Genomic DNA, 26,649 nt, shown 5'->3' with positions numbered 1-26,649 from the left:
TGTTAAGTGAACTACTTGATGTGTGATGATGATTGGTTCATTTGAATTGTACTCACCATGTGCTTTAGTATTTAAACTGTTTATGTTAAGCAAACATTGTGATCTGATGAAGCTATTTTTTAGCGAAAGCGCTTATCCATTGTTTTACTAATAAAAGTATCTGGCTTTGAATATAAGATTTGACCCTTGCTTTTGCTCTTGTGCTACGTTTTTTATTATATATTTACTGGTTGTTTCCACAAGAGCATTTACCAGTGAGAGCAGTATTTTGGATTTTTTGACATTTAACGGTTATTATTTTAATAAAGATTCTTTTTATTTTCTGGCTCTGGAGCTTATTGTGTATTATAGACCCAGGGCATCATTATTATTTTGAAGTCTTTTTGTTTTTGGTACTCCCTAAGACATAATTTCCTTGTTTAATTTTATACTGAATTAATTTTGATCTTTGAAACATAGTAGTACAACGAAAGAAAATAATTTCATGATGGTAAGAAATCAGCGTTCATGCAGTCAGGAATGCTCTGTAGAATTGTAATTTCTACTTATGCTAAAGGATAAATATAGAATAATTACATCCTGTACAATCAGTGCAGGGAAAGCAGATATGGAAAATAATACAGACAGTGCTAGCCTGGTGCTGTAGCAGGATAAAAGCCTGACTGCAGTGCACATGACCCAGGATTGATTAGTAACTTAGGTGACCGATAGGGCAAATGTAGGCATGAGTCTCCTGAAGAAGGAATTGTGGTGCCTCAGGTGGGGCATTTGTTCAGGATTTGTTTAGCTCTGGTGCAGGACAGGATGGTGTGTGAGATGCTGAAGGAAGAAGTGATGTCATCAGAACTAGAAAAGACATATTCTGAAAGGTGGAACCTCATTCACTGTCCAGCCTTACACTATAAAGTCATTACACTATAGGAGTCGGACCCAAGAAAAAAATGTTCTTTTGTCACAAGTCCAGATTTTAAATTCCCAATCTGTCAACAACTGAAGTTCTCTCAGCCAGAGGGCAGTATATTTTTGTTGCAGAGAACGTGTCTTTTATTTTCTACTTAAACTACCTTTCATAAATTTTATCCATTGCACTTGTTACAGTGACACTTTCACTGAGAAGGGAAATTTCAAATATCTTATAATTTCCTGCACTGTGGAGACATACAAATTGTTGAGTAACATCATATTAAATTAGGAGTATCATGCCACCAGTGGGAAAAATATGTGAGGTCCGTTATTATATGTTATGTAAAATGATTGTTGATATCTTTCTTCAATTAATATAACAAAAGCAAAACCTCACCTCCACATGCGTTGGTAATATTCCATTCAGCGCTGCCACTTTTATTTCTTTTACAATACATATAGTTCACAAGGGGTTCATACCCTGAATTACACTCAACAGTCCAATTTCTGGTGGTACTTAGAAAAGTTTCATTTGTGTTGATGTTCTTTATATGTGTAAAACTGCACATTTCTAGGAAAACAAAATTAAAGTTTAGTCAGTAAAGAAGAAATACAGAATAAACTCCTGACAGTTTCTCCCCACATACTACATGGGAAGATGGAGGACATTTTCAAACATTTTATAGGTAAGTGTACTACTCCCCCCCCCCCCCCCCCACACACACACACACATACTTAACAACAATTCACCTGTTTATGGAAAGGAAACAAAAGCAATTCCTGGCCACTTCTGCACAAGTCTGTCAAGGTATGGTTTCTTGTGTTCAAACTTATCATGGAAACACAATTGTATGTGTTAAAACAAGGCTGTAAAGGTTCAAAGCTTCCTTGCACTATATCTTATGGAGTGCAGTTTAATAGCTCATCCTCCTTATCTAGGGAAACAGGCTGCATTTACTCAAGTGTCTACAAAGGGCCTCAGTCTTATTAGGTTGAAGCTTACCTTAAACTCGTGTCTGATCTTGATGGTGAACATCCATATCTGTAACAACCAAGGGGGCTTAGTTTTAGTTATTCCCTCTCCACCACTTTTATATTTTTCTGACCACTCCTGTGTTTGGGCTGTGTAACCTCTATATCGCCTACATAAACCTTACACACTTTCATAAATTGATTCCAGCTGGGGGGATGTAATATGCATAACTAGCTTGCAGAGAATAAAGTCAGTAACCAAAAATTCTCAGTAATGATCTTTACAAAATTTCAGAAACTGACATCACTAAATGCACCAACAATAGCAGGTCTCTTCCAGCTCTTGGATGCTGCAATGTTAAGCAAATATGAGACATTTCTCACTGCAGTACAGCTACTTTCAAAAATTATACATAGGAATGGCTGTAAGGTGGCACATATGGATAAAGTCTGACTATGATGTAATTGAATCAGGTTCGATTAGAGACTCGCTTGACTGATGGAGCAGCAGGAGGGCTGGGTGTGGTACATGGGTGTCTCCAGATGTCGATCTCTGGTGGAGGCTTGGGATGGCACCACAGGAGGTGTGGTCAATAGCAAACAGTAGGCACTGGTTGAGCTGCCACAGAGGTGTTGTGATACACCAAGAATACTAACATTACATGACCATACCAAGCTGCCACAAGGAGTGGGGGAAGTAACAGGGTAGATCAAAGTAAGACCACCCTGGAGAGAAGCTTATATGTGCCGAGCCCTTTTGTCTTTGATCCATGACAGGTTCCGATGATTATGAGAATAAGTCCAGGGGGCATCAAGTAGCTGCTTCATCCAGTGCATATGGGGCCCAAGTGCCAGGCTGGTAACAATGAATGAACTGTGGGAAGAAAAGGCAACATATATACACACACACACACACACACACACACACACACACACACACACACATATATATATATATATATATATATATATATATATATATAAATATAGGAATACACCAAGTATATAATGCAAACTACACTCAAGTTGTATCCCTGAAAATCTGTATGCTAATAGCGGTATGTTTTGCTGTGTGTGTACACAGTACTCCCAATAACTGTAAAAATTGATGTGTCCATATTGTTTTTGCCTCAGTAGCTTCACTCTTTGTTGAAAATGATCATAAACCCAACCCACCTACCTGGCAATACAATAAATAAATTAGTTATGTTCTTGACAAGGATAGCACACCATCAATCTAAATAGAGTATTATGATATACCAACATTTTAATGGTATTTAAGACAAGAATAGTATTACTTTCAATTTTTCATCCTTATAGTGGGAATTTAGGGGGATTTAGATTTTGCATTAATAAATTTACTGCTCCCATTTCTGTTCTTCTCTCCATATTATAATTCCAGTAAGCAAGAGGCAAAGACAAAACCTGATAACTGCTCTAAAAATTAGTAATAATAATAAGGAAAAATATCTTATCAGTCAGCATCTTCCTAAGCATTGAGATAAATTATTACTGTTTGAAATAAAATGATTCAGGATATAACCATTTCAGGAAGTTACTAGAATTCCCTTTTTTTTGGGGGGGGGGGGTCAGGTGAGATAACATTTTAGCTTCTTGATATATTCAGGCTAAAGCTTGATCATGTAATAAGAACCATTCAACTTAACATTCTACCTCTGAAGACAAATATTGTGGTAATATAATAGTGCATTCAGTTTCCTCTTTCAAAGATACTTACAGATTCAAAGTAAACATACAACAAACTGGGTGGGGATCAACTGTGACACAGAATCAGACATACTGTGTAGATGCTTAGTTGATCTTTACCCAGTGAGAGATGACCACTGCATTTCAGAATAAAGGAGGGGAAGGACAGAAGAACATAGAAACTATGCAAAAAGGTTTAAAAACATGCTGTATTTTTAATGTTGTAACACAGGGCTTCAAAATAACTGTCTTGTCAAGAATTTACTCCATTATTGTTATTTCTGTTACAGTGAAAACCTTTGTAAAGAAGACAAATTTTGCATGGCATACAATTTCCTAAACTGTGAAGACAGATAACCTTTAACCTAGTCAGGAATGTGCTACAGCACCGCTGAGAGTAAAGGCAAAAAAATGCAAAACTCACCACCACATGCATTGACAGTACTCCATTCTGCATTATCAGTCACATTTCTTTTACAATAAAGATTTTTCACAAGGGGCTCATACCCTGTTTTGCACTCAACAGTCCACTCAGCTGAAGTATTTAGAAAACTTTCATTTGTTTTGATATTTTCTATAGTTGTAAAATTGCACATTTCTAAAAATGTAATACAATTGTAATCAGTTAACATAAAACACAAAAGAAAAGCCTGAAGAAATGTTCCACCTCAGATACTACATGAATAACCAAAAGCTTCCTAAATTTAATATATATATATAATATCTGCTAATCATTTAATTTGTCTGATGGTCCTGTTCATATAGTCCATACATAAATGTTATAAACTAAACAATCTTAAAAATTTGCAGCACAGTTTTCTGTGTTTTATACAACAGTCATTAATTAAAATGCTTTGTACATGGAGAACAGCATTCAATAGATAGTACGCATTTTATTGCAAGCATTTTTAATATTAAATATCAAACTAGAGGTGGATTTGCATAGAAAAAGCATGTGTTGGATGATACTTAAAGTGGCATTAATTTGCTGCATTACAATATTTGTAGCATTAGCACTATTTGCAGACTTCTAGGAAAGCTCCAAGACCAGAACGCCTCACAGAAAGATATTAGTACAATCAAAGGAAATGATGTCATGATGGTAGGAGATCAGTTTTCATGCAGAATTAGAAATGCTGTGTAGAACTTTAGTTTGTTATGTATGCTAAAGGATGAAAACTGAATAATTACATCTTGTACAATCAGTGCAGGCAAAGCAGATATGGAAAATAATACAGACGGTGCTACCCTGGTGCTGTAACTAGCAGGATAAAGGCCTGACTGCAGTGCACATGACCCAGGATTGATTTATAACCTAGATAACCAATGGGGGAAATGTAGCCATGACTCTCCTGAGGAAGGAACTGTGGTGCCTCATGTGGTACAGTTGTTCAGGATTTATTTAGCCCTGGTGCAGGACAGGATGGTGTGTGGGATGCTGAAGGAAGAAGTGATGTTGTCAGAACCAAAGAAGACATATTCTGAAAGGTGACACCTCATTTATTGTTCAACCTCACAGTAGAAAGTCATGACACGAAAGGAGTTGGACTTTAGAAAAAATGCTCTGCTAGCTCAAGTCCAGGTTTCAAATTCCCAAACTCTCATCAGCTGAGGTGGTCTCAGCCAAAGAACATGCTTCTTTTTTTTTTCCATTCAAACTAACTTCCATGAAATTCAATGCATTACAATTGCAACCTTTACAGTGACACTTTCACTGAGAAGGGAAATATCAAATATCTTATAATTTCCTGCAATGTGGAGACATGCAAATTGTTGATTAACATCACATTAAATTAGAAGTATCGTGCTAGCAGTGAGAAAAATATCTGAGATCCATTATTATATGTTCTTTAAAATGATTGTTGATACCTTTATTCAATTAATAAAACAAACCAAAAAAACAAACTCACCTCCACATGCTTCTCTTGTATTCCATTCAGCTTTGCCACTTTTATTTATTTTACAATACATATAGTTCACAAGGGGTTCATATCCTGTATTACACTCAACAGTCCAATTGGTGGTAGTACTTAGAAAAGTTTCATTTGTATTGATGTTTTTTATATGTGTAAAATTGCACATTTCTAGGAAAACATAATTAAAGTTTAGTCAGTTAAGAAGAAATACATATTAAAGTCCTGACAGTTTCCCCCAACATACTACATGGGGAAATGGAATGCATCTTTGGTTAGGTTTTTGGTCTGGAGGATGTTTTCAAACATTACACGGGTAAGTGTACTACCCCCCCCCCCACACACACACACACACACACACTCACTTATTACTTTACCAGCAATTCAACTAACTGAAAGAAAGCAAAAGCAATCCCTTGGCATTTCTGAGCAAGTCTGTCAAGGTATGGTTTCTTGTGTTCAAAATTTTATGGAAACACTATTTTATGTGTTAAAATAAGGCTGCAAAGTTCAAAGGTTCCTTATTCTTCATCTTAGTGAAATGCAGTTTAATAGCTCATCCCACTTATCTAGGGAAACAGGCTGCATCTACTTAAGTGCCTGCAAAGGGACTCTGTCTTATTAGCTTATGTGACCTAAAGCTCACCTTAATTTGTGTCTGATTTTGATGGTGAACACCCATAGCTTTAACAATTAAGGGGGCTTAGTGTTAGTTACTCCCCCTCCACCATTTTTATATTTTTATGACCACTACTGTGTTTGGGCTATGTGACCTCTATAACCTCTACATTCACATTATACACTTTCATAAATTGATTCCAGCTGGGGAGATGTAATATGCACGATTGGCTTGCACAGAACAAAGTCAGTAACCAAAACTTCTCAGTAATGATATTTGCAACATTTTAGAGATTGACATCACTAAATTCACCAGCAATAGCAGGTCTCTTCCAGCTCTTGAATGCTGTAATGTTAAGCAAAGATGAACCACTGCTCAGAGTACTACAGCTACTTGTAAAAATTATACATAACAATGGCTACTCTGGTGGCATAGAAGAATAAAGTCCTGATTATGATCCAGGTGACCAGGGTTGGATTACTGACTCACACGGCTGATGGATCAACAAGGAGGGATAGGTGTGGTACATGGGTGTCTCCAGATTTTGATCTTTGGTGTAGGCTAGGGATGGCTCCACAGGAGGTGTGATCAGTAGCAGACAGTAGACACTGGCTGAGGTGCCAGAGAGGTGCTGTGATACACCATGAGTCCTAACATTGCATGCTCCCCTCCATGACAATACCAAGCTGCCACAAAGAGTGGGGGGAATAACATGGTAGGTCAAAGTAAGATCACTCCTGGAAGAAGCTTTTGTGTCTCAAACCCCTTTGTCTGTGGTCCAGTACTGGCTACAGTTATTATGAGAATAAGTCTGGGGGAATCGAGTAGCTGCTTCACCTGGTGCAGATGGGGCACGAGGGCCAGGCTGGGAATAATGAATGAAGGGTGGAAAGAAAAGGCAAAAAAATATGTGTGTGTGTGTGTGTGTGTGTGTGTGTGTGTGTGTGTGTGTGTGTGTGTGTGTGTGTGTGTGTGTGTGTGTGTGTCTATATATATATATATATATATATATATATATATATATATATATATATATATGTCTAAATCGGTCTTTGCTGAAAATGGTCATTAAACCAGCCCACCTATCTGGCAACAAAATAAATAAATTAGTTATGTTTTTGACATAGATTTAGTTATTTATTTGTATTTGTTTACTGGGATGGTCCACTGGGCTAAAAAGTGCCCATTTTCAGTGGAGGCCCATGGAGAAAAGCTCCACATACAAAAGAAATGCAAACGCAATCACATTTTCTACATACATAGAGAGATAACAACTTAAAAAACAGACATAGAATCTTATAAATTTCTAGCTAAAATAACAAAGGCAGTATGCATTATATACAAAATATACAAAGTATAATATATTATCTGCTTTGGATTCTGTAGAGTGAAGACAGCAAGAGATAACTGCATAACTGTTAAGCAGAGGAGAGAAAAAAGTTAGTGAGATCAGGTGGGAAAGATGCTCTGTAGTGGTAGCCACATGTACATTGCCATAGGGTTAAGAGATGCTGTTTCAGAGAGTTTTTGAAGGATATATGATTGGAAATAGTTCTGATAGAGCTGGGTAGAGAATTCCAAGTTTTAGCAACGGTACATGAGTAGAGAGATTGACCAACTGCTAGACTGGGTATTTGCACTTTTAGAAGGAATTGATTTTCAGATCTGAGTTGTCGGGAGGGCTTATGGAAAGTAAACAGGGAGGTGAGGGTTGGGCAACTGGAAGGTTTGGTAATAATACTGTGAGTTGTGCTTAACTGCAAGTAGGTTAGGTGATGGGGAAGTTCGAGCCATTTTAGTTTGCGTAGGGAGATGCAGTGATGGGAGGAGTAAGTTTCGTTGGTAGCGAACCTGGCAACCTTGTTATAACAGGACTCGATCTTGGATTTTAAGGAGCTTTGAATGTTAATGAACAAATGGGCACTGTATAAAAGTGAAGGAAGCAAATAGGTTAGTGCAAAGGTTTGTCTAGCAGTGGGTGTGAGGTACAATTTTTGCTTATTGAGGGTGCCAAGTTTTTTAAGTTTTTTTTTTTTTTTATGCAGTTTTGGATGTGTAGATCGAAGGTTAAGTGTTCATCTATTATAACTCCTAGAAGTTTAGTTTGTGATACTGCTCTAATGCAGGTTTTGTTTTGTGAACATATATTAAAATCTTCTCTATTTAGGGGGGTTGATTTTTTGGGGGTGAATAGAAGCAGGTTAGTTTTGCTAGAATTAAGGTCTAGATGGTTGTTATTCATCCATTCCTCAGTGATTGAAAAAGCATGTTGGGTCCTAGCTAGGAGTTCGTCAGCAGAGTCAGCAATGCCGATAATGGTCGAGTCATCTGCATACTGTATTACAGGATTTAGGGGGAGGGTGGAGTGGAAGTCATTAATGAATATGCTAAAAATGAGAGGTCCCAATATGGATCCTTGGGGAACTCCTATGTGCATATTGAGGAATGGTGAGAAAGAGTGGAGCCATGTAGTGGCTTGCTGTCTGTTGGTTAGATAGTCGGAGAACCAGTTAAGAGTGGGGAGTGACATTCCCAGATTGGATAGCTTTGCTAGGAGTAAGGGGTGTGATATGGTGTTGAAGGCTTTGGAGAGGTCTAGAGAGGAGATATTTTTTCCAGTGTCCCTTGCTTGGGTCATAGTGTCCATGAATGATAGGAGTGCAGTGGTGGTACTGTGATATGGGTGGAATCCTTGTTGGGATGGGGGTAATATCTTATTTTATGTTAGGAAATTTAGGAGCTGAGTATTGATGCATTTCTCCATGATTTTGGATGGTGGAGAGAGTATTGGAATTGGCTGGAAATTGAAGAAATCTATGTTTGGGCCACGTTTGTGAAATGGGAGTATGTAGCCTTATGACCTTTGTGAAATGGGAGTATGTAGCCTTATGACCTTTGTGAAATGGGAGTATGTAGCCTTATGACCTTTGTGAAATGGGAGTATGTAGCCTTATGACCTTTGTGAAATGGGAGTATGTAGCCTTATGACCTTTGTGAAATGGGAGTATGTAGCCTTTTTCCAGATTACAGGTACATGAGACTCTTGAAGGGATCTGTTGATTAATATGCTAATGGGGTAGGCTATAGATTTGGCTGACATTTGTAAGTAAGCTGGGGTAGATTATCTGGAGCAGTTGTACAGGGTTTTAGTCTGAGTAGTAATTTGCAAATGGTAGCTGTGGGGATAGGGGAGAAGGAAAAGCAAGCAATGGGGTAGTTGTGTGAAGGGTGCATGAGTGTGTGCTTGCTAGCTTTAGAATTTGTTTGTGGGAAGGTGGCATAGAGTTAGGAGATGGTGTCTATGAAGTGTGTGTTGAAGAGGGTTGCTATTTAATTGGGGGATTTGTCTGATAGACAGCACATCATCATTATAAATAGAGTGTTGTGATATACCAATATTTTTAATGGTATTTATGAAACAAATAGCATTACTTTCTCAATTTTTCAGTCTAATAGTGGGAATATAGGGGGATTTAGATTTTGCAGTAATATGTTTACTGGAGTCCTGTCTACTGCTCTTCCCATATTACAATTCCAATAAGCAAGTGGCAAAGACAAAACCAATAACCGCTTGAAGAATTAGGAATAACTGACAGCACACTATGTAGATCTTTACTCTATAGTGATTCTTCAGATTTACTACTGTACATTTTTTCTCATTGGATTTACTCTATATTTTTTGTACATGCTTTTCTTTATAATTCAGTTTTATAATTCAGTTTTCTAATTCAAACTGTTAATTTCTTGTAATGTGGAGCTTTTCTCCCCAGGTTTTCAATGAAAATGTGTTCTGTATGGTCAAATGGACCTTCCTGGCAAACAAAATGCAAATAAATAAACAAATAAATAAATATTTTATCAGTCAGGATCTTCCTAAGCATTGAGATAAATTACTACTGTTTTAAATAAAATGATTCCGGATATAATCATCTCAGGAAGTTACTAGAATTCATTCAGGCCAAATATTGATCATGTAATAAAAAAATCAACTTAATGTTCTACGTCTGAAGACAAATATTGTGGTAATATAATAGTGCATTCATTTTCAAAGATACTTGCAGAGTCAAAGTAAACATACAACAAGCTGGGTGGAAATCAATTGTGATACGGAATCAGACATACTGTGCAGATGTTTAGTTGATCTTTACACAGTGAGGGATGACCATTGCATTTCAGAATCAGGGATGGGAAGGACAGGAGAACATGGAAAATATGCAAAAGGGTTTAAAAACATGCTGCACTATTAATGTTGTAACACAGAGCTTCAAAATAACTGTATTTTGAAGAATTTATTTCATTTTAGTTATTTCTGTTACTGTGAAAACTTTTGTTAAGAAGGCAAATTTCACATAGTGTACAATTTCCTAAATTGTGAAGACAGATAACCTTTAACCTAGTCAGGAATGTGCTACAGCACCACTGAGAGTGAAGGGAAAAAATGCAAAACTCACCACCACATGCATTGACAGTACTCCATTCTGCATTATCAGTCTCATTTCTTTTACAATAAAGATGTTTCACAAGGGGCTCGTACCCTGTTTTACACTCAACAGTCCACTCAGCTGAAGTATTTAGAAAGCTTTCATTTGTTTTGATATTCTCTATAGTTGTAAAATTGCACATTTCTAAAAATGTAATACAATTGTAATCAGTTAACATAAAACACAAAAGAAAAGGCTGAAGACATTTTTACCTCAGATAATACATGGAATAACAAAAACCCTCCTAAATTCAATATTTAATTGTTCTGATGAACTTGTTAACCTATTCCCTAGATAAATGCATATAATAAAAAACAATCTTAGAATTTTGCAGTATAGTGTTTTTTTCTGTTTTACACAATAGTCAGTAAGTAAAATGCTTTGTACATGGAGATCAGCTTTCAGTGGACAGTACAGCATTTTTATTGCAAACATTTGCAATATTAAATAACAAATTAGAGGTGGATTTGCATAGATAATGTGTGTTGGTGATACTTAAAGTGATATTAATTTGTTACAATACAATATTTATAACAACACTATTTGCAGGTAACTAAAAAGCTTCAAGTGAAAAATGCCTCATAGAAAGATATTAGTGTGATCAAAGAGAATGATGTCATCATGGTAGGAGATCATTTTTCATGCAGAATTAGAAATGCTCTGTAGAACTTTAGTTATTTTTTATTCTAAAGGATAAAATTGAATAATTACATCCTTTACAATCAGTGGAGGGAAAGCAGATATGGAAAATAATATAGATAGTGCTATTCTGGGAAGCAGGACAACTCAACCCCGGATGATTTGACCCCAATGCAATTGTATACATGTACATGTTTAAATTTACATTTATTGTCCATGGGAGTAGCTAATGGACAGTTTGACCCCGCACTATTTGACCCCAATTATATAAAAAAAAAGATTTTAAAGTTTTATAAATGCATTTTATTACTTAACATATCAATCATGATTTTTTCCACTGGAATTTAATATATTATTTAACAGTTTTATATGGAAATGTTAATTTATTTAACATTTTACTTAATTTGCAAATATAATTAATTTAATTAATAACAGTTTTTTAACTTAATATTATTTAACATTGCAAGCATTAATATTACTTTAAATTAACATTAATAATATTATTGTATGTATTTCAAATGTAAGTGTTTTAAACAGTTACATATCCTCATGACTTCTTTTTTTCTTGTTTTTTTTTTTTTGAGCTAATCTTTGACATTTTCTCAGTTACTATGTAGATGCATAAGCCATATATAACATTTTTTATTCTTTATGTCAAAATATCTGTGGCTTATTTTTTTCTTGTTTTGCCATTTCAGTGGGGTCAAACTGTCCGGGGTCAAAACACCCTGTACCCCTATTCTGGTGCTGTAGTAGGATAAATACCTGACTGTACTGCACATGACCCAGGATTGATTAGTAACCTAGATGACCAATGTGGGAAATGTAGGTGTACCTATCCTGAATTAGGAACTATGGTGCCTCAGGTGGAGCACTTGTTTAGCATTTGTGTAGCCCTGGTGCAGGACAGGATGGTGTGTGGGATGCTGAAGGAAGAAGTGATATCCTTAGAACCAGACAGGACATATTCTGAAATATGACACCTCATTCACTGTCTGGCCTCACAGTTTAAAGTCATCACACTGTAAGAGTCGGACTTAAGTAAAAATCCTCTGCTAGCTCAATTCCAGGTTTCAAATTCCAAGCCTGTCAACAACTGAGGTGATCTCAGCCAAAGGGCAGTTTAATTTTGTTGCAGAGAACATGATTTTTTTTTCATTCAAACTAACTTTCATGAAATGTAGTCCATTACAATTGTTCAATTGTTACTTTTACAGTGACACTTTCACTGAGGAGAGAAATATCAAATATCTTATCATTTCCTGCACTGTGGAGACATACAAATAGTTTAACATCAGATCAAATTAGGAGTATCATGCCACCAATAAGCAAAATATCTGAGATCCATTATTATATGTTATTTAAAATTATTGTTGATACCTGACTTCAATTAATCAAACAAAAACAAAACCTCACCTCCACATGCGTTGGTAATATTCCATTCAGCGCTGCCACTTTCATTTCTTTCACAATACATATAGTTCTCAAGGGGTTCATACCCTGAATTACACTCAACAGTCCAATTTCTGGTGGTACTTAGAAAAGTTTCATTTGTATTGATGTTTTTTATATGTGTAAAACTGCACATTTCTAGGAAAACATAATTAAAGTTTAGTCAGTTAAGATGAAATACAGAACAAAGACCTGACAGTTTCCCCCCACATACAACATGGGAAAATGGATGGCATCCTTGCTTAGGTTTTTGGTCTGGAGGATGTTTTCATACATTTCATGGGTAAGTGTACTACACACACACACACACACACACACACACACACACACACACACACACACACACACACACACACACACACACACACACACACACACACACACACACACACACACACACACACACACACACACACACACACACACACACACACACACACACACACACACACACACACACACACACACACACACACACACACACACACACGCACACACACACACACACACACACATGCTTATTACTTTACCAATAATTCAGCTAACTGAAAGAATCCAAAAGCAATTCCTAACCACTTCTGGGTAAGTCTGTCAAGGTATGCTTTCTTGTGTTCAAATTTATTACTGAAACAGATAGCTGGGCAGTCACAGCAGAGATGGTAAGGGAGACAGCTAGAAAGGTGCTTGGTTTGACATCTGGGCAGAGGAAGGTGGACAAGGAGATCTGGTGGTTGAATGAGAAAGTACAGGAGACTATACAGAGAAATAGGTTGGTAAAGAAGAAGTGGGATTGTCAGAGAGATGAAGAAAGTAGACAGGAGTATAAGGAGATGAGGTTCATGGCAAAGAGAGAGGTGGCGAAGGCTAAATATAAGGCATATGAAGAGTTGTATGAAAGGTTGGACACTAAGGAGGGAGAAAAGGACCTGTACTGATTGTCTAGACAGAGGGACTGAGCTGGGAAAGATGTGCAGCAGGTAAAGGTGATAAAGGATAACAATGGAAATGACTCACAAAAAAGGAGTATATTGAGCAGATTGAAAGAGTACTTTGAGGAGCTGATGATTAAGGATAATGAGAGAGAGAAAAAGTTGAATGATGTGGGGATAGTGAAGCAGGAAGTACAACAGATTAGCAAGGAGGAAGTAAGGACAGCTATGAAGGGCTTAAGGATGGAAAGGCTGTTGGTCCAGATGCCATACCTATGAAAGCACGGAGGTGTGTAGGAGAGATGGCAGTGGGGTTTCTAACCAGATAGCTTAACAAAATCTTGGAAAAAGAGAGGATGCCTGGGGAGTGGAGAAGAAGTGTATCAGTACCGATTTTTAAGAATAATGGTGATGTGCAGAGCTTTAGTAACTACAGAAGGATAAAAATTGATCAGCCACAGCATGAAGTTATGGGAAAGAGTAGTGGAAGCTAGGTTAAGAAGGCAGGTGATGATTAGTGAGCAGCTGTATGGTTTCATGCCAGGAAAGAGCCCTACAGATGTAATGCTTGCTGTGAGGGTGTTGATGGAGAAGTATAGAGAAGGTCAGAAGGAGTTGCATTGTGTCTTTGTGGACTTAGAAAGCATATAACAGGGTGCCAAGAGAGGCGTTCTAGTATTGTATGAAAAAATCAGTAGTGTGTAAGATGGTACAGGATATGTAAGACAAAAGTGCAGTGGTGAGGTCTGCGGCAGGAGTGATGGATGCATTCAAGGTGGAGGTGGGATTGCATTAAGGATCGGCTCTGATCCCTTTATTTTTTGCAATGGTAATGGACAGGTTGACAGATGAGTCCCCATGGACTATGATGTTGGCGGATGATGTGGTGATCTGTAGTTAGAATAAGCAACAGGTTCAGAAGATCCTGGAGAGGTGGAAATATGCTCTCGTGAGGAAAGGAATGTAGGTCAGCAGGACTGACAGAATATATTGTGTGAGTGAGAAGGAGGACAGAGGAATGGCGGTGGAAGTAGGAAGTAGACAGCAAAGGTGGATGAGTTTAAATACTTGAGATCAACAATTTACAGTAATGGTGAGTGTGGAAGATAGGTGAAGAAGAGAGATGAGTCATGGTGGAGAGGGTGGAGAAGAGTGTCAGGAGTCATTTGAGCCAGACTGGTACCAGGAAGAATGAAAGAGAAGGTCTAGAAAATGGTAGTGAAACCAGCAATGTTATATGGATTGGAGATGGTGGCATTGATGAAAAGACAAGATTCAGAGCTGGACGTGGCAGAGTTAAAGATATTAAGATTTGCATTGGGTGTGACAGGATAGACAGGATTAGAAATTAGTATTTTAGAGGGTCAGCTCAGGTTGGATGGTTTGGAGACAAAGCCAGAGAGGCAAGATTACGTTGGTTTGGACATGTGCTGAGGAGGGATGCTGAGTATATTGGGAAAAAGATGCTAAGGATGAAGCTACCAGGTAAGAGGAAAAGAGGAAGGCCTAAGATAAGGTTTATGGATTTGGTGAAAGAAGACATGCAGGTGACTGGTGTGACAGAGCAAGATGCAGAGGACAGGAAGAAATGGAAACAGATGATCCAGTGTGTTAACCGCTAACAGGAGCAGCCAAAAGAAGAAGAAGAAATTTATTACTGAAACACTGTTTAATGTGTTGAAATAAGTCTGTAATAGTTCAAAGCTTCCTTACACTTCATCTTATCAGAATGCAGTTTAATAGTTCATCCTCAAACAGGCTGCATTTACTCAAGTACCTGCAAAGGGACTCAGTCTTATTAGCTTATGTGATCTAAAGCTTACCTTAAACTTGTGCCTGCTCTTGATGGTGAACAGCCATAGCTTTAACAATTAAGGGGGCTTAGTTTTAATTATACCCCTTCACCATTTTTATATTTTTCTGATCACTACTGGGTTTGGGTTGTATGACCTCTATAGCCCCTACATGCACATTACAAAGTTACATTTGATTCCAGCTGGAGGGATGTAATATGTATAATTGGCTTGCAGAGAATAAAGTCAGTAATCAAAAGTTTTCAGTAACGATATTTGCAACATTTCAGAGATTGACATCACTAAATGCACCAACAATAACGGGTCTCTTTCAGCTCTTTGATGCTGCAGTGTTAAGAAAATATGAACCATTGCTCAGTGCAGTACAGCTACTTGTAAAAATTATACATAGTAATGGATGCTCTGATTGCATAGAGGGATAAAGCCCTGATTACGATCCAGGTGACCAGGGTTTGATTAGTAACTGACATAACTGATGGAGCAGCAAGGAGGGATGGATGTGGTACATGGGTGTCTCCAGATGTCAATCTCTGGTGGAGGCTAGGGACGGCACCACAGGAGGTATGGTCAGTGGCAGACAGTAGACACTGGCTGAACTGCCAGAGAGGTGTTGTGATATGCCATGAATCATAACATTACATGCCTCCCTCCATAACCATACCAAATTGCCACAAGGGGTGGGGGGAGTAACAAGGTAGGTCAAAGTAAGACTACCCCTGAAGAGAAGCTTATATGTGTCAAGCCCCTTTGTCTGTGATCCATGGCCACCTCCAGTGATTATGAGAATAAGTCTACGAGGCACTGAGTAGCTACTTCACCTGGTGCATATAGAGCACAAGGGCCAGGCTGGTAATAATGGATGAAGGGTGGGAAGAAAAGGCAAAAAAAAAAATATATATATATATATATATGTATATGGATCTACTTCATATGGTTGACATTTCTAGAATGTCGAAAACCATATGACCGAGACCATATGATTGACATTCGAAATGTCGACCACTGAATAAAAAAAAAAAAACTTACCTTCATGCTGCTAGCAGGGAGCTCCACCCCCACAACCCCCCCCCCCCCCCGGAACAAAAATATACCAACTCCGAGATCACCACTACAGTGCGGAAGATGGAAATCTTTCCATTCCACACTGTATGGAGATGCTGGTTCCGCATGGTTGACATTTCGAATGTCAATCATATGGTCTTGGCCATATGGTCTTCGGCATTCTGAAATGTCGACCATGTGAAGGGGACCCATATATATATATATATATATATATATATATATATATATATATATATATAAAATGCACACTACACTCAGGTTGTATTCCCTGAAAATTTACATGCTAATATCAGTGTTTTACTGTATGGGTACAAGGTACTCCCAGTAACTGTAAACTTTGATGTGTCCATGTTGTTTCTATGTCAGTAGCATCACTCTTTGCTGAAAATTATCATTAAACCAGCCCACCTGCCTGGCAACAAAATAAATAAATTAGTTATGCTCTTGTCATAGATAGCATGTCATTAGTAATTGATAGAGTATTTTGGTATACCAACATTTAAATGGCATTTTTGAAAAAAATAATTATTATTTTCAAATTTTTAAGCCTCATAGTAGGAATTTGGAGGGATTTAGATTTTGCATTAATATGTTTATTGGACCCATTTCTGTTCCTCTCCCCATATTATAATTCCAATAATCAAGAGGTAATGTCAAAACCTGATAACTGCTCTAAAAGAAGGAAAAATAAGAAATATTTTATTAGTCAGCATCTTCCTAAGCATTGATATACATTATTAATGTTTGAAATATAATGCTTCAGCATAGAACCATCTTAGGAAACTACTAGAATTCCTTTTTATTTGGAGTGGGAAACAAAGCAGGTCAGATAACATTTTAGCTTTTTAATATATTCAGGCTAAAGCTTGATCATGTGATAAGAACCATTCAACTTAACGTTCTACCTCTGAAGACCAATAATGTGGTAATGTTACAGTGAATTCATTTTGCTCTTAAAAGATACTTGCAGAGTCAAATTAAACATACCACAAGATCGGTGGAGATCAATTGTGATACAGAATCAAACATGCTATGTAGATGTTTAGTTGTTTTTTATCCAGTGAGAAATGACCATTGCATTACAGAATGAGGGGATGGGAAGACAGTAGAATATGGAAAATATTCAAAAAGGTTCAAGAGCATTCCATATTTTTTAATTGTGTAAACAAAGGGTTTCAAAATAACTGTCTTTTGAAGAATTTACTGCATTATAATTAATTCTGTTACTATGAAAACTTTTGTTAAGACGGTAAATTTCACATGGTGTACAAGTCCTAAATTGTGAAGACAGACAAACTTTTACCATTGTCAGGCAATTAGGAGTGTTATAGCACCACTGAAAGTAAAGGCAAAAAAAATGCAAAACTCACCACCACATGCATTGACAGTACTCCATTCTGCATTATCAATCTCATTTCTTTTACAATAAAGATGTTTCACAAGGGGCTCATACCCTGTTTTACACTCAACATTCCAATTAGCTGAAGTATTTAGAAAACTTTCATTTGTTTTGATATTCTTTATATCTGTAAAATTGCACATTTCTAAAAAATGTAATACAATTGTAATCAGTTAACATAAAACACAAAAGAAAAGGCTGAAGACATTTTTCAGCTCAGATGCTACATGGAATAACCAAAAGCTTCCTAAATGCATAATATATATATACATACACACACACACACACACACACACACACACACACACACACACACACACACACACACACACATATATATATATATAATCTGTTAATCTTTTAATTGAACTGTTCATATATTCCCCAGATAAAGCCATATAGACAAAACAGTCTTAAACCTTTGCAGTACAGTTTTCAGGGTTTTACACAACAGTCATCAATTAAAATACCATGCTTTTTTCATGGATAACAGCTCTTAGTAGACACAGTACAGCATTTTTTATTGCAAACATTTAAAAGATTAAATAACAAATAAGAGGTGGACTTGCACAGAAAAAGAATGTGTTGGGTGATACTTAAAGTGGTATTAATTAGTTACAATACAATCTTTATAACATTAGCACTATCTGCAGGCTATTGAGAGGCTTCTCATGCAAATGCTGTGATGCAAAGTACAGGTCATATATTAAGCAGTACAAATACAAAGAAACTGAAGAAGTGACACAAGTGATTAAAATTTGTACTTAAGAAATAAGTTAGTTTTAATTATTCCCCTTCCACCATTTTTATATTTTTCTTATCACTACTGTGTTTGGGTTGTGTGACCTCTATATCCCCTACATGCACCTTACAGAGTTTCATTTGATTCCAGCTGGAGGGATATAACATGTAGAATTGGCTTGCAGAGAATAAAGTCAGTAATCAAAAGTTTTCAGTAATGATATTTGCAACATTTCAGAGATTGACATCACTAAATGCACCAACAATAACGGGTCTCTTTCAGCTCTTGGATGCTGCAGTGTTAAGCAAATATTAACCATTGCTCAGTGCAGTACAGCTACTTGTAAAAATTATACATAGGAATGGCTGCTCTGATTGCATAGAGGGATAAAGCCCTAATTACGATCAAAGTGACCCAGGTTTGAATAGTGACTCACATAAGTGATGGAGCAGCAAGGCGGGATGGATGTGGTACATGGGTGCCTCCAGATGTCAATCTCTGGTGAAGACTAAGGGTGGCACCACAGGAGGTGTGGTTAGTGGCAGACAGTAGACATTGGCTGAGCTGCCAGAGAGGTGTTGTGATATGCCATGAATCCTAACATTACATGCCTCCCTCCATGACCATACCAAGTTGCCACAAGGGGTGGGGGGAGTAACAGGGTAGGTCAAAGTAAGACTACCTCTGAAGAGAAGCTGAAAGTGAAGGCAAAAAAAAATGCAAAACTCACCACCACATGCATTGACAGTATTCCATTCTGCATTATCAGTCTCATTTCTTTTACAATAAAGATGTTTCACAAGGGGCTCGTACCCTGTTTTACACTCAACAGTCCACTCAGCTGAAGTATTTAGAAAACTTTCATTTGTTTTGATATTTTCTATAGTTGTAAAATTGCACATTTCTAAAAAATGTAATACAATTGTAATCAGTTAGCATAAAACACAAAAGAAAAGATTGAAGACATTTTTCACCTCAGATGCTACATGGAATAACAAAATCTTCCTAAATGCATAATATATATACATATATATATATATATATATATATATATATATATATATATATATATATATATATATATATATATATATATATATATATATATATATATATATATATATAGCTGTTAATCATTTAATTGAGCTGTTCTGTTGAACTTGTTCATATATTCCCCAGTAAATGCATATAAGCAAAACAATCTTAAAACGTTGCAGTACAGTTTTCAGGGTTTTACACAACAGTCATCAATTAAAATATCATATTTTTTTACATGGATAACAGCTTTTAGTAGACACGGTACAGCATTTTTTATTGCAAACATTTAAAAAATTAAATAACAAATAAGAGGTGAACTTGCACAAAAAAAGAATGTGTTGGGTGATACTTAAAGTGGTATTAATTTGTTACAATACAATTTATTTTTATTTTATTTTATTTTACATTTGTTGACCGGGCTAGTCCAGCTGGATAATTTCCATTTTCAGTGGAGGCCCGGGGAGAAAAGCTCCTCAGATTAAAGCAAGGTTATAGAAATGAAACATTTACAATAAATGCCTGTGACACAGACAGAGAGCACTAATGCATACATATTAGTCTAGATCAAGTAATAAAAAACATATAGTGCTATTTTTTTTTTTTTTTTTTCAGTCATTCATTAAGTTATTAGTGATCATTTAGAAAGGTTGCAGTTTTGAAATGAGGAAATATGATAGTAGAATAAAGATAGTAGATTAGTCTGGGTTGGTACAAGAGCAGAGCCAGAAGTTGTTCAGATGTAAAAGAAGTTGTTTTTTAAAAAGATGAAAGGAGCCTAGAGAGGTAATGTGTGAGGGGAGGTTATTCCATAATTTGCCTACTGAATTAGAGAAAAGGCAGTTACCTGCAGAATTTATAATTCTAGTTGTTTTGACTTGTAGCTTTTCAAGGAACGCAGTTGTTTCAAGTTATTATAGGGGTCAAGAGGTTACTAAGAGCAGGTGTCTTTGCTGGTTGATATAGAATGTTATGTGTTATTAAGAGTTGTTGATAGATAAGTTTGTTAGGAAGTTCCAACCAGTGTAAGTGTTTTAAGTTTAGACAATGGTGGGTTCTATACTGGGATGCTGTGGCAAAACGAGCTATATTATGGTAGGATGTAGTCAGTTTCCTAAGATTGCTTTTAGAGAGATTGGTGTAAATAGAGGAGGCATATAGTAGGGTTGAGATAAGATGTGATTGTGCTAAGGTGGTTCGTGCTTCTGGTGTAAGGAAGGGTTTAATTCTATACAGTGAACCAATCTTTTATTAACTGCTTTTATAGTGTTATTGATATGAAAATCATAGCTAAGATTATTATCAATAGTAACACCAAGCAGTTTGGTAGAAGAGTCGGGGGAGATGAGGGAATGATCACTTGCAGTAATAGTGAAGTTTAGTTGAGAAGATTTGTGGGTAGGTGAGAATAGTAATAGTTTTGTTTTCTTGGGGTTGAGGAGAAGACATCTTTTTGAGAACCACTGTTCAACGGTAGAAAAGGTAGATTGTGTCAGTGAATGGAGTTCAGTTTGAGTGGAAGCTGTGCAAATGATGGTAGAGTCATCTGCATATTGTATACAGGTAGTGTTTTGGATAGATGATTGGAGATCGTTAATAAAGATAGAGAATAAGAGTGGGCCTAGTATAGATCCTTGAGGTACTCCTAAAGAGACAGGTAGTAGAGCAGATAGAGAGTTTTTCCATAGCACTGCTTGTTGTCGATTTTCAAGATAGGATGAAAACCAGGTTAGGGAAGAGAAATCCAGGGCAAGGGATTTTAATATGTGTAAAAGAAGTGTATGGTTGACCATATCGAAGGCTTTAGACAGGTCTAGGAAAAGAGAAGAGGTTAGTTTATTGTTGTTACGGTTACAGTTGATGGTGTTGGTAAAAGAAAGTAGTGCAGTGGTAGTACTATGTGCAGGTCTAAATCCATGTTGAGTTTTAGCTAGTAGGTTGTTATGAAGGAGATGGTTAAGTAGTTGTTTATGTATACATTTTTCCATGATTTTAGCTAGTGGAGATAATAGTGCTATAGGGCAAAAGTTTGAAAGGTCAGTGGATTTGCCTCCTTTGTGTAAGGGTATGATGTGTGATATTTTCCAGATTGCTGGGAAAGTACTTTCTTTTATGGATCTGTTTATTAGGATAGAAACAGGGTAGGCAATAGCTTTAGCTGCTACTTGAAGGAATTCAGCAGGAAGCTTATCTGCTGAGGGGTAGTGGGTTTAAGTTTTTGTAAAAGAGATTGTATGTAGGAGGTGGGTATGGGTTGAAGTTGAAGGGCAAGAAGGGAGTTGTTGATGTTATTTAAAAGCAGTTGAGAAGCATCAGGAGATAAGTGATTAGCTAGATTTTGTATGGAAGTAGTAAAGAAGGTATTGAAGTTGTTGGCTATTAAAGAGGGATTATCAGGGTCTAAATTCTGTGGGTTGGGTGTTACTACTTTGCCTGGAGTAAGTAGATTATTGATAGTGGACCAGAACTTCTTTGGTTCTTTTTTGGTGGATTGCTGGAGTTCAAAGTAATAATTCTTTTATCTGAAAGGATGGCTTTTTTGGTCTTGTTTCTGAGCTCTCTGAAGGTTTGATGATCTGTTGGGTTTCTAGAGGAACGCCATTTTTTCCAAAATTTATTTCTGAGTATAATTTTTTGTTTAGTATTAGAGGTTAGCCAGGGTGCTGTTTTGGTCTTTGTTCTAATGGTACGACTTGGGGCATGTTGGTTTAAGATTGCAAGGAATGCTGAATTGAAATGTTCAACAGCATTGTTAAGTGAGAGGTGTTTTAGAGGGTCCAGTTGTATTGTGAAAGTTCTGTTTGAAACTGTTCAGGATTAAATTTCTTTTTTGAATATAGTGTTCTATGAGAGGTGGGTAAGCTTAGGTTAGTTTTAGCTCTAATGACATAGGTGAGGGAGTGATCACTAAGGTCATCAGGAAGGATGGCAGTTTTGTAGCTTTGAAGGACGGAGTTTGTAGGAATCCAGTCTAAGGTGGTTTCTTTTTGCTCTTTTATTTATTCTAGTGGGACTATCAATTAGTTGTTTGAAACCATAAAGGTTTATATGGGAGGTAGGGTTAGCATTGTTACAGGATTTCCAATCAATGTTAAAGTCCCCAAGGAATAGTGTTTCCTGAGGGAAGTTATTAGAGAGTTGTTCAAGAAGCTGTTCTAAAGTAGGGATGTTATTTCCAGGGGGGAGGTATGCACAGATAATGTTTATTGCTTTAGTAGTGTTAATTTGAATTTTAGAGCAGATTATTTCAGCATTATTGTTTTGGGTAAGGGTAAGGTCAAGTAGAGTAAGCTTCAGGTTGGTTTTATATAGAATAGCTACTCCACCTCCCTTCCTGGAGGTGCGATCAAGTCTAACAATGTTATATCCAGGTGGGGTAATTTCAATGTCTTTAATTGAAGGTTTTAGCCAAGTTTCTGATAAGCATAGAATATCAAAATTGTGTACTTCTAATAGGGCATGGAGTTGACTAAGTTTGTTACTGATGCTACGTATATTGAGATGGGCCAAGGATAATACGTTAGATGATGTAGTAGATGAAAGAGAGAGGGGTTTGATAAGATCTTTGTGTGTTTTGGTAGTAGTAGTTTGTGGGCCTGGGTTGGGGTGTATGTCACCATCTAGTAGTAGATGGAGTAGAGTAAAATAGTTTCTTAGTTTATGTTTTAGGAAGGTATCGATTATTTTCTTTGTTTTAGTTTTTAGTAGTTTGTTGTGTAATAGCCTGTGGTATTTGGCAAATAGGTAGATGGATTGTGGGGAGGTATGAAAGAAGGATAAAGGAGGAGATGTTGCAGGTGTACTGGTATGTTTTGTGGGAAGTGAGAGAGAAATAGTTATGGTGTGTTCATAGGAGGTTAGGAAATAGGTAGTAGTGAGAAGGAATAGTAGTAAGAAGGAGATAGGTAATTTTAGTTGTGATTGGAGGATAGTTGTAGTCATGATGAAATAGTTGTAAGTTTGAATGTAGTTAACTGGTGTGTTATAGGTGAAAGTACTGTGTGAGTGTTGGCCAGAGGTAGGGGTTGTGATATTTTAGATGTGTTAGAGAGAGAGGGGTGGGGATGGTTATAGTAGGTAAGTAGGAGTGGCTAAGTGAAGGGTGGTACTCAAGTTGTGAGGATCTAAGTATGATTGGGTAGAAGAGGTAAGAGGTGTGTCTAGAGGCAAGGTAAATGTAGGACCCCTGGGGGTGGGTGGGAATTGGGGGTAGGGAGGGGAGCGGAGTGAGCCCGTAGGGCGAACGGAGCGGGCAGAGACAAGAGAGGGGACAGCCAAGGAAGACAATCAGTAGTAAGGGAGAAAGAAGCAGGTAAATTAATTAAGTTTAGTAGTGTGAGAAAGCTGCAGAAGGTCAGCAGGCTAGTGTATCCTAGGTATAGTCAGGAACACAGAGAAGGGTACTACAAGGTGCTCAGACTTGTAAGACAGCTGTGGTGTAGTGAGGAATATATATTGGGATAGGTGAAGGGAAGTGCTGAACAGGTGCTAGGAAGAGAAGAATAAAAAAAGTATTACAGTAGGGCTAGGGGGTCTGATAGGGAGATAAAAGGCAGGGTCAGTGATAATGAACAGTACAGTAAGATGCCTCCTAGTGACCAGTGAGTTAATTACAACTGAGTTTGGAGACAGCCCAGTTACAAGGAGACAGACTGTAGGAGAGAGGGGGTAGGGTACAAACTTGCAAGAAGAGAGAATAGGTAGTCAAACTGTGAAGGCCTACTGAGCAGGAAAAAAGTGAAGTTGGAGGGGGTTGTAGGCTGCTGGCTAACCTGAGAGGGAAACTTGCCTAAGGTAGCAGAGTTCTTAAAAACAAAGATATCGCTACAAGGGTCAGGTTTGAAGGTTAGCACATACTTTCACTGTCCTAATCAAGCTGGCTTCTCAAGGAGCTGGTGGGGATTTCCAGAGTCCTGACAGTTTCCAGTGACTTCAAAGGGAGGGATTTTCTGGTAGTTCAGGTGCTGACTGGCCAAGTTCACCAGGCTGGAATAAGTAGGAAGAGATAGGGAGTGAAGAAATAGATATTAATTAGGAGTTATAGCCAGTATATATAGAAATAAAAAACATATGGACTGGTATTACAACAGTTCTTGCCTAACCAACAGTAATATCACCAACTTGTACAAAACATTTAGTCATTCAGCAAATGCAGTCAATGTGATCATTTAGGGTGTACAAAGAACAACGCTAAATGCCATAACAGTTAAACAATACACTGGTATTTATCACAACAGACAACACTCAAGTCAGTTAAAAGGATGGAAATTAAGCAACTAGAGTGTACAGTGTAGGTATTGCTAAGGTTCTGTATTGAAGCTTCGTTTAGGAGAATAATCCATGCTAACACACAGAGGCATGTGTAGGAGCGTGTAACAATAGCTGATATTTTACTGGCCGTATAGTGCCACTAATCTAACTGGCCCCTCTTTAGATTGTGCTACTTGACTGGGAAGAGTACTGACTCTGTCCAAGATGCTACGCTAAAGAAGCGATGCTAGTGGCTAAACCTTTAGGTGTTCCTCAGTCGCACCGCTTATAAGGGGAAGTACGCGTCTGTGGAGACGATGTGTATTTAGCTGCAGATGTAATAGTCGATGTAATACATATACAAAACATGGGGCGAATAAGTATAGCTGGATAATGTAACTTTCAGTAAGGGTCGCTTCGCTAAAGCACAGCTTTATGAGGGAGTTAGCATCTTTGCAGACGACATATACGCCGATGCAAATATAGTACACAGAGTGAGTAGGTTCCAAATAAAAGGACAAAAACAAGGAGCGTGTAAGGATAGCTGTTGGTGTATAGTGGCCTGTAGTGCCGCTAATTACGTTGTCCAGCCTTAGTTTATGTTTTTTTAACTGGGAAAATATAAAACAGTTTTAAAGTACCAAGTAATGGTGCGACAGAAGTTGCAGAACATTTAGATGCTTCATAGAAGCACAATTCTGTGTGGAAGATAGCGTCTTTAACGACTTGTTTTCAGCTGACATTCTTTACAATACATAAGTTGAGTAGTAAGAACAGTAAGTACATATGTTAGGGAATAGATATATAGGAAAAAACCTTACTAATGTGGCTGACTTACTATGTAACGGCAAGGATGTTCGGCGTAGGTAGTATACTAGCTTTTAAGAAGCATACAGTTGCGCGGTTTGAAATAGCCGCGTGAGTTACAGAGTAGCCATATAACGAGCATCAAAGACAACCCCACGTGTAAACATTTCATGGGAACATTGCTAATAAACACGCTTAGTTTCTAAAATTTAAACAGTTAGCATCACACAATTGCGAGCAGCAGTAATATTTCTACAAAATATAGGCAGATAAATACACTTCAAAGGTAGATACAATACATTCAGAAACTTACTGTAGGACAAGGACCCAAACAGTATGCGCAGCAGCCAGGTAGGTAGCAGGGGAAAAAAGATGGCGTCCAATATAAATGAGGTATATTTATAAGGTAGGCAGGGGCACAAGGGCTAAGGGGAGGGGAAATGAGGCATACAAAGGCGTGGGGCAGAAATCGCGAGATAAGGGAAGGTGGGAAAGTTAACAAGGTAAGGTGAAGTGTATTTGGGAGGAGCCTAGAGAAGATGATGTAGGGGAAGGTGGGGGGGAGTAAACATAGCAGGAAGTGGAGCAGGTCGAGAAGACAGGGAAAAAAGGAGACAGTGTGCTACAGTAGGATAGGGAAGGGATACCAAGGTTATGAGATATGGGGTAAAGATAGGATAGATGGGAGAGACAAGAGAGGGGACAGCCAAGGAAGACAATCAGTAGTAAGGGAGAAAGAAGCAGGTAAATTAATTAAGTTTAGTAGTGTGAGAAAGCTGCAGAAGGTCAGCAGGCTAGTGTATCCTAGGTATAGTCAGGAACACAGAGAAGGGTACTACAAGGTGCTCAGACTTGTAAGACAGCTGTGGTGTAGTGAGGAATATATATTGGGATAGGTGAAGGGAAGTGCTGAACAGGTGCTAGG

The 26,649-nt window shown here is 37.5% G+C and overlaps 1 protein-coding gene across 1 annotated transcript in view; it reads right to left on the bottom strand.

Annotated features, from left to right (window-relative positions):
* The window catches only part of LOC122814881, a 1,525,389-nt gene that overhangs the window by 1,240,503 nt on the left and 258,237 nt on the right, over positions 1 to 26,649 (bottom strand). Inside the window, exon 6 of the mRNA XM_044087155.1 lies at positions 1,301 to 1,474. Coding sequence (XP_043943090.1) covers positions 1,301 to 1,474 — 174 coding nt within the window. The remainder of the gene's footprint in view (positions 1 to 1,300; positions 1,475 to 26,649) is intronic.

This window comes from Protopterus annectens, chromosome 1.part1 (genome assembly GCF_019279795.1).
Source record: "Protopterus annectens isolate FY-2018-M chromosome 1.part1, PAN1.0, whole genome shotgun sequence".
Taxonomy (NCBI): Eukaryota; Metazoa; Chordata; order Ceratodontiformes; family Protopteridae; genus Protopterus; species Protopterus annectens.
The sequence above is the reverse complement of the archived record's forward strand: the minus strand, read 5'-3'. Positions and strand labels throughout refer to the sequence as shown.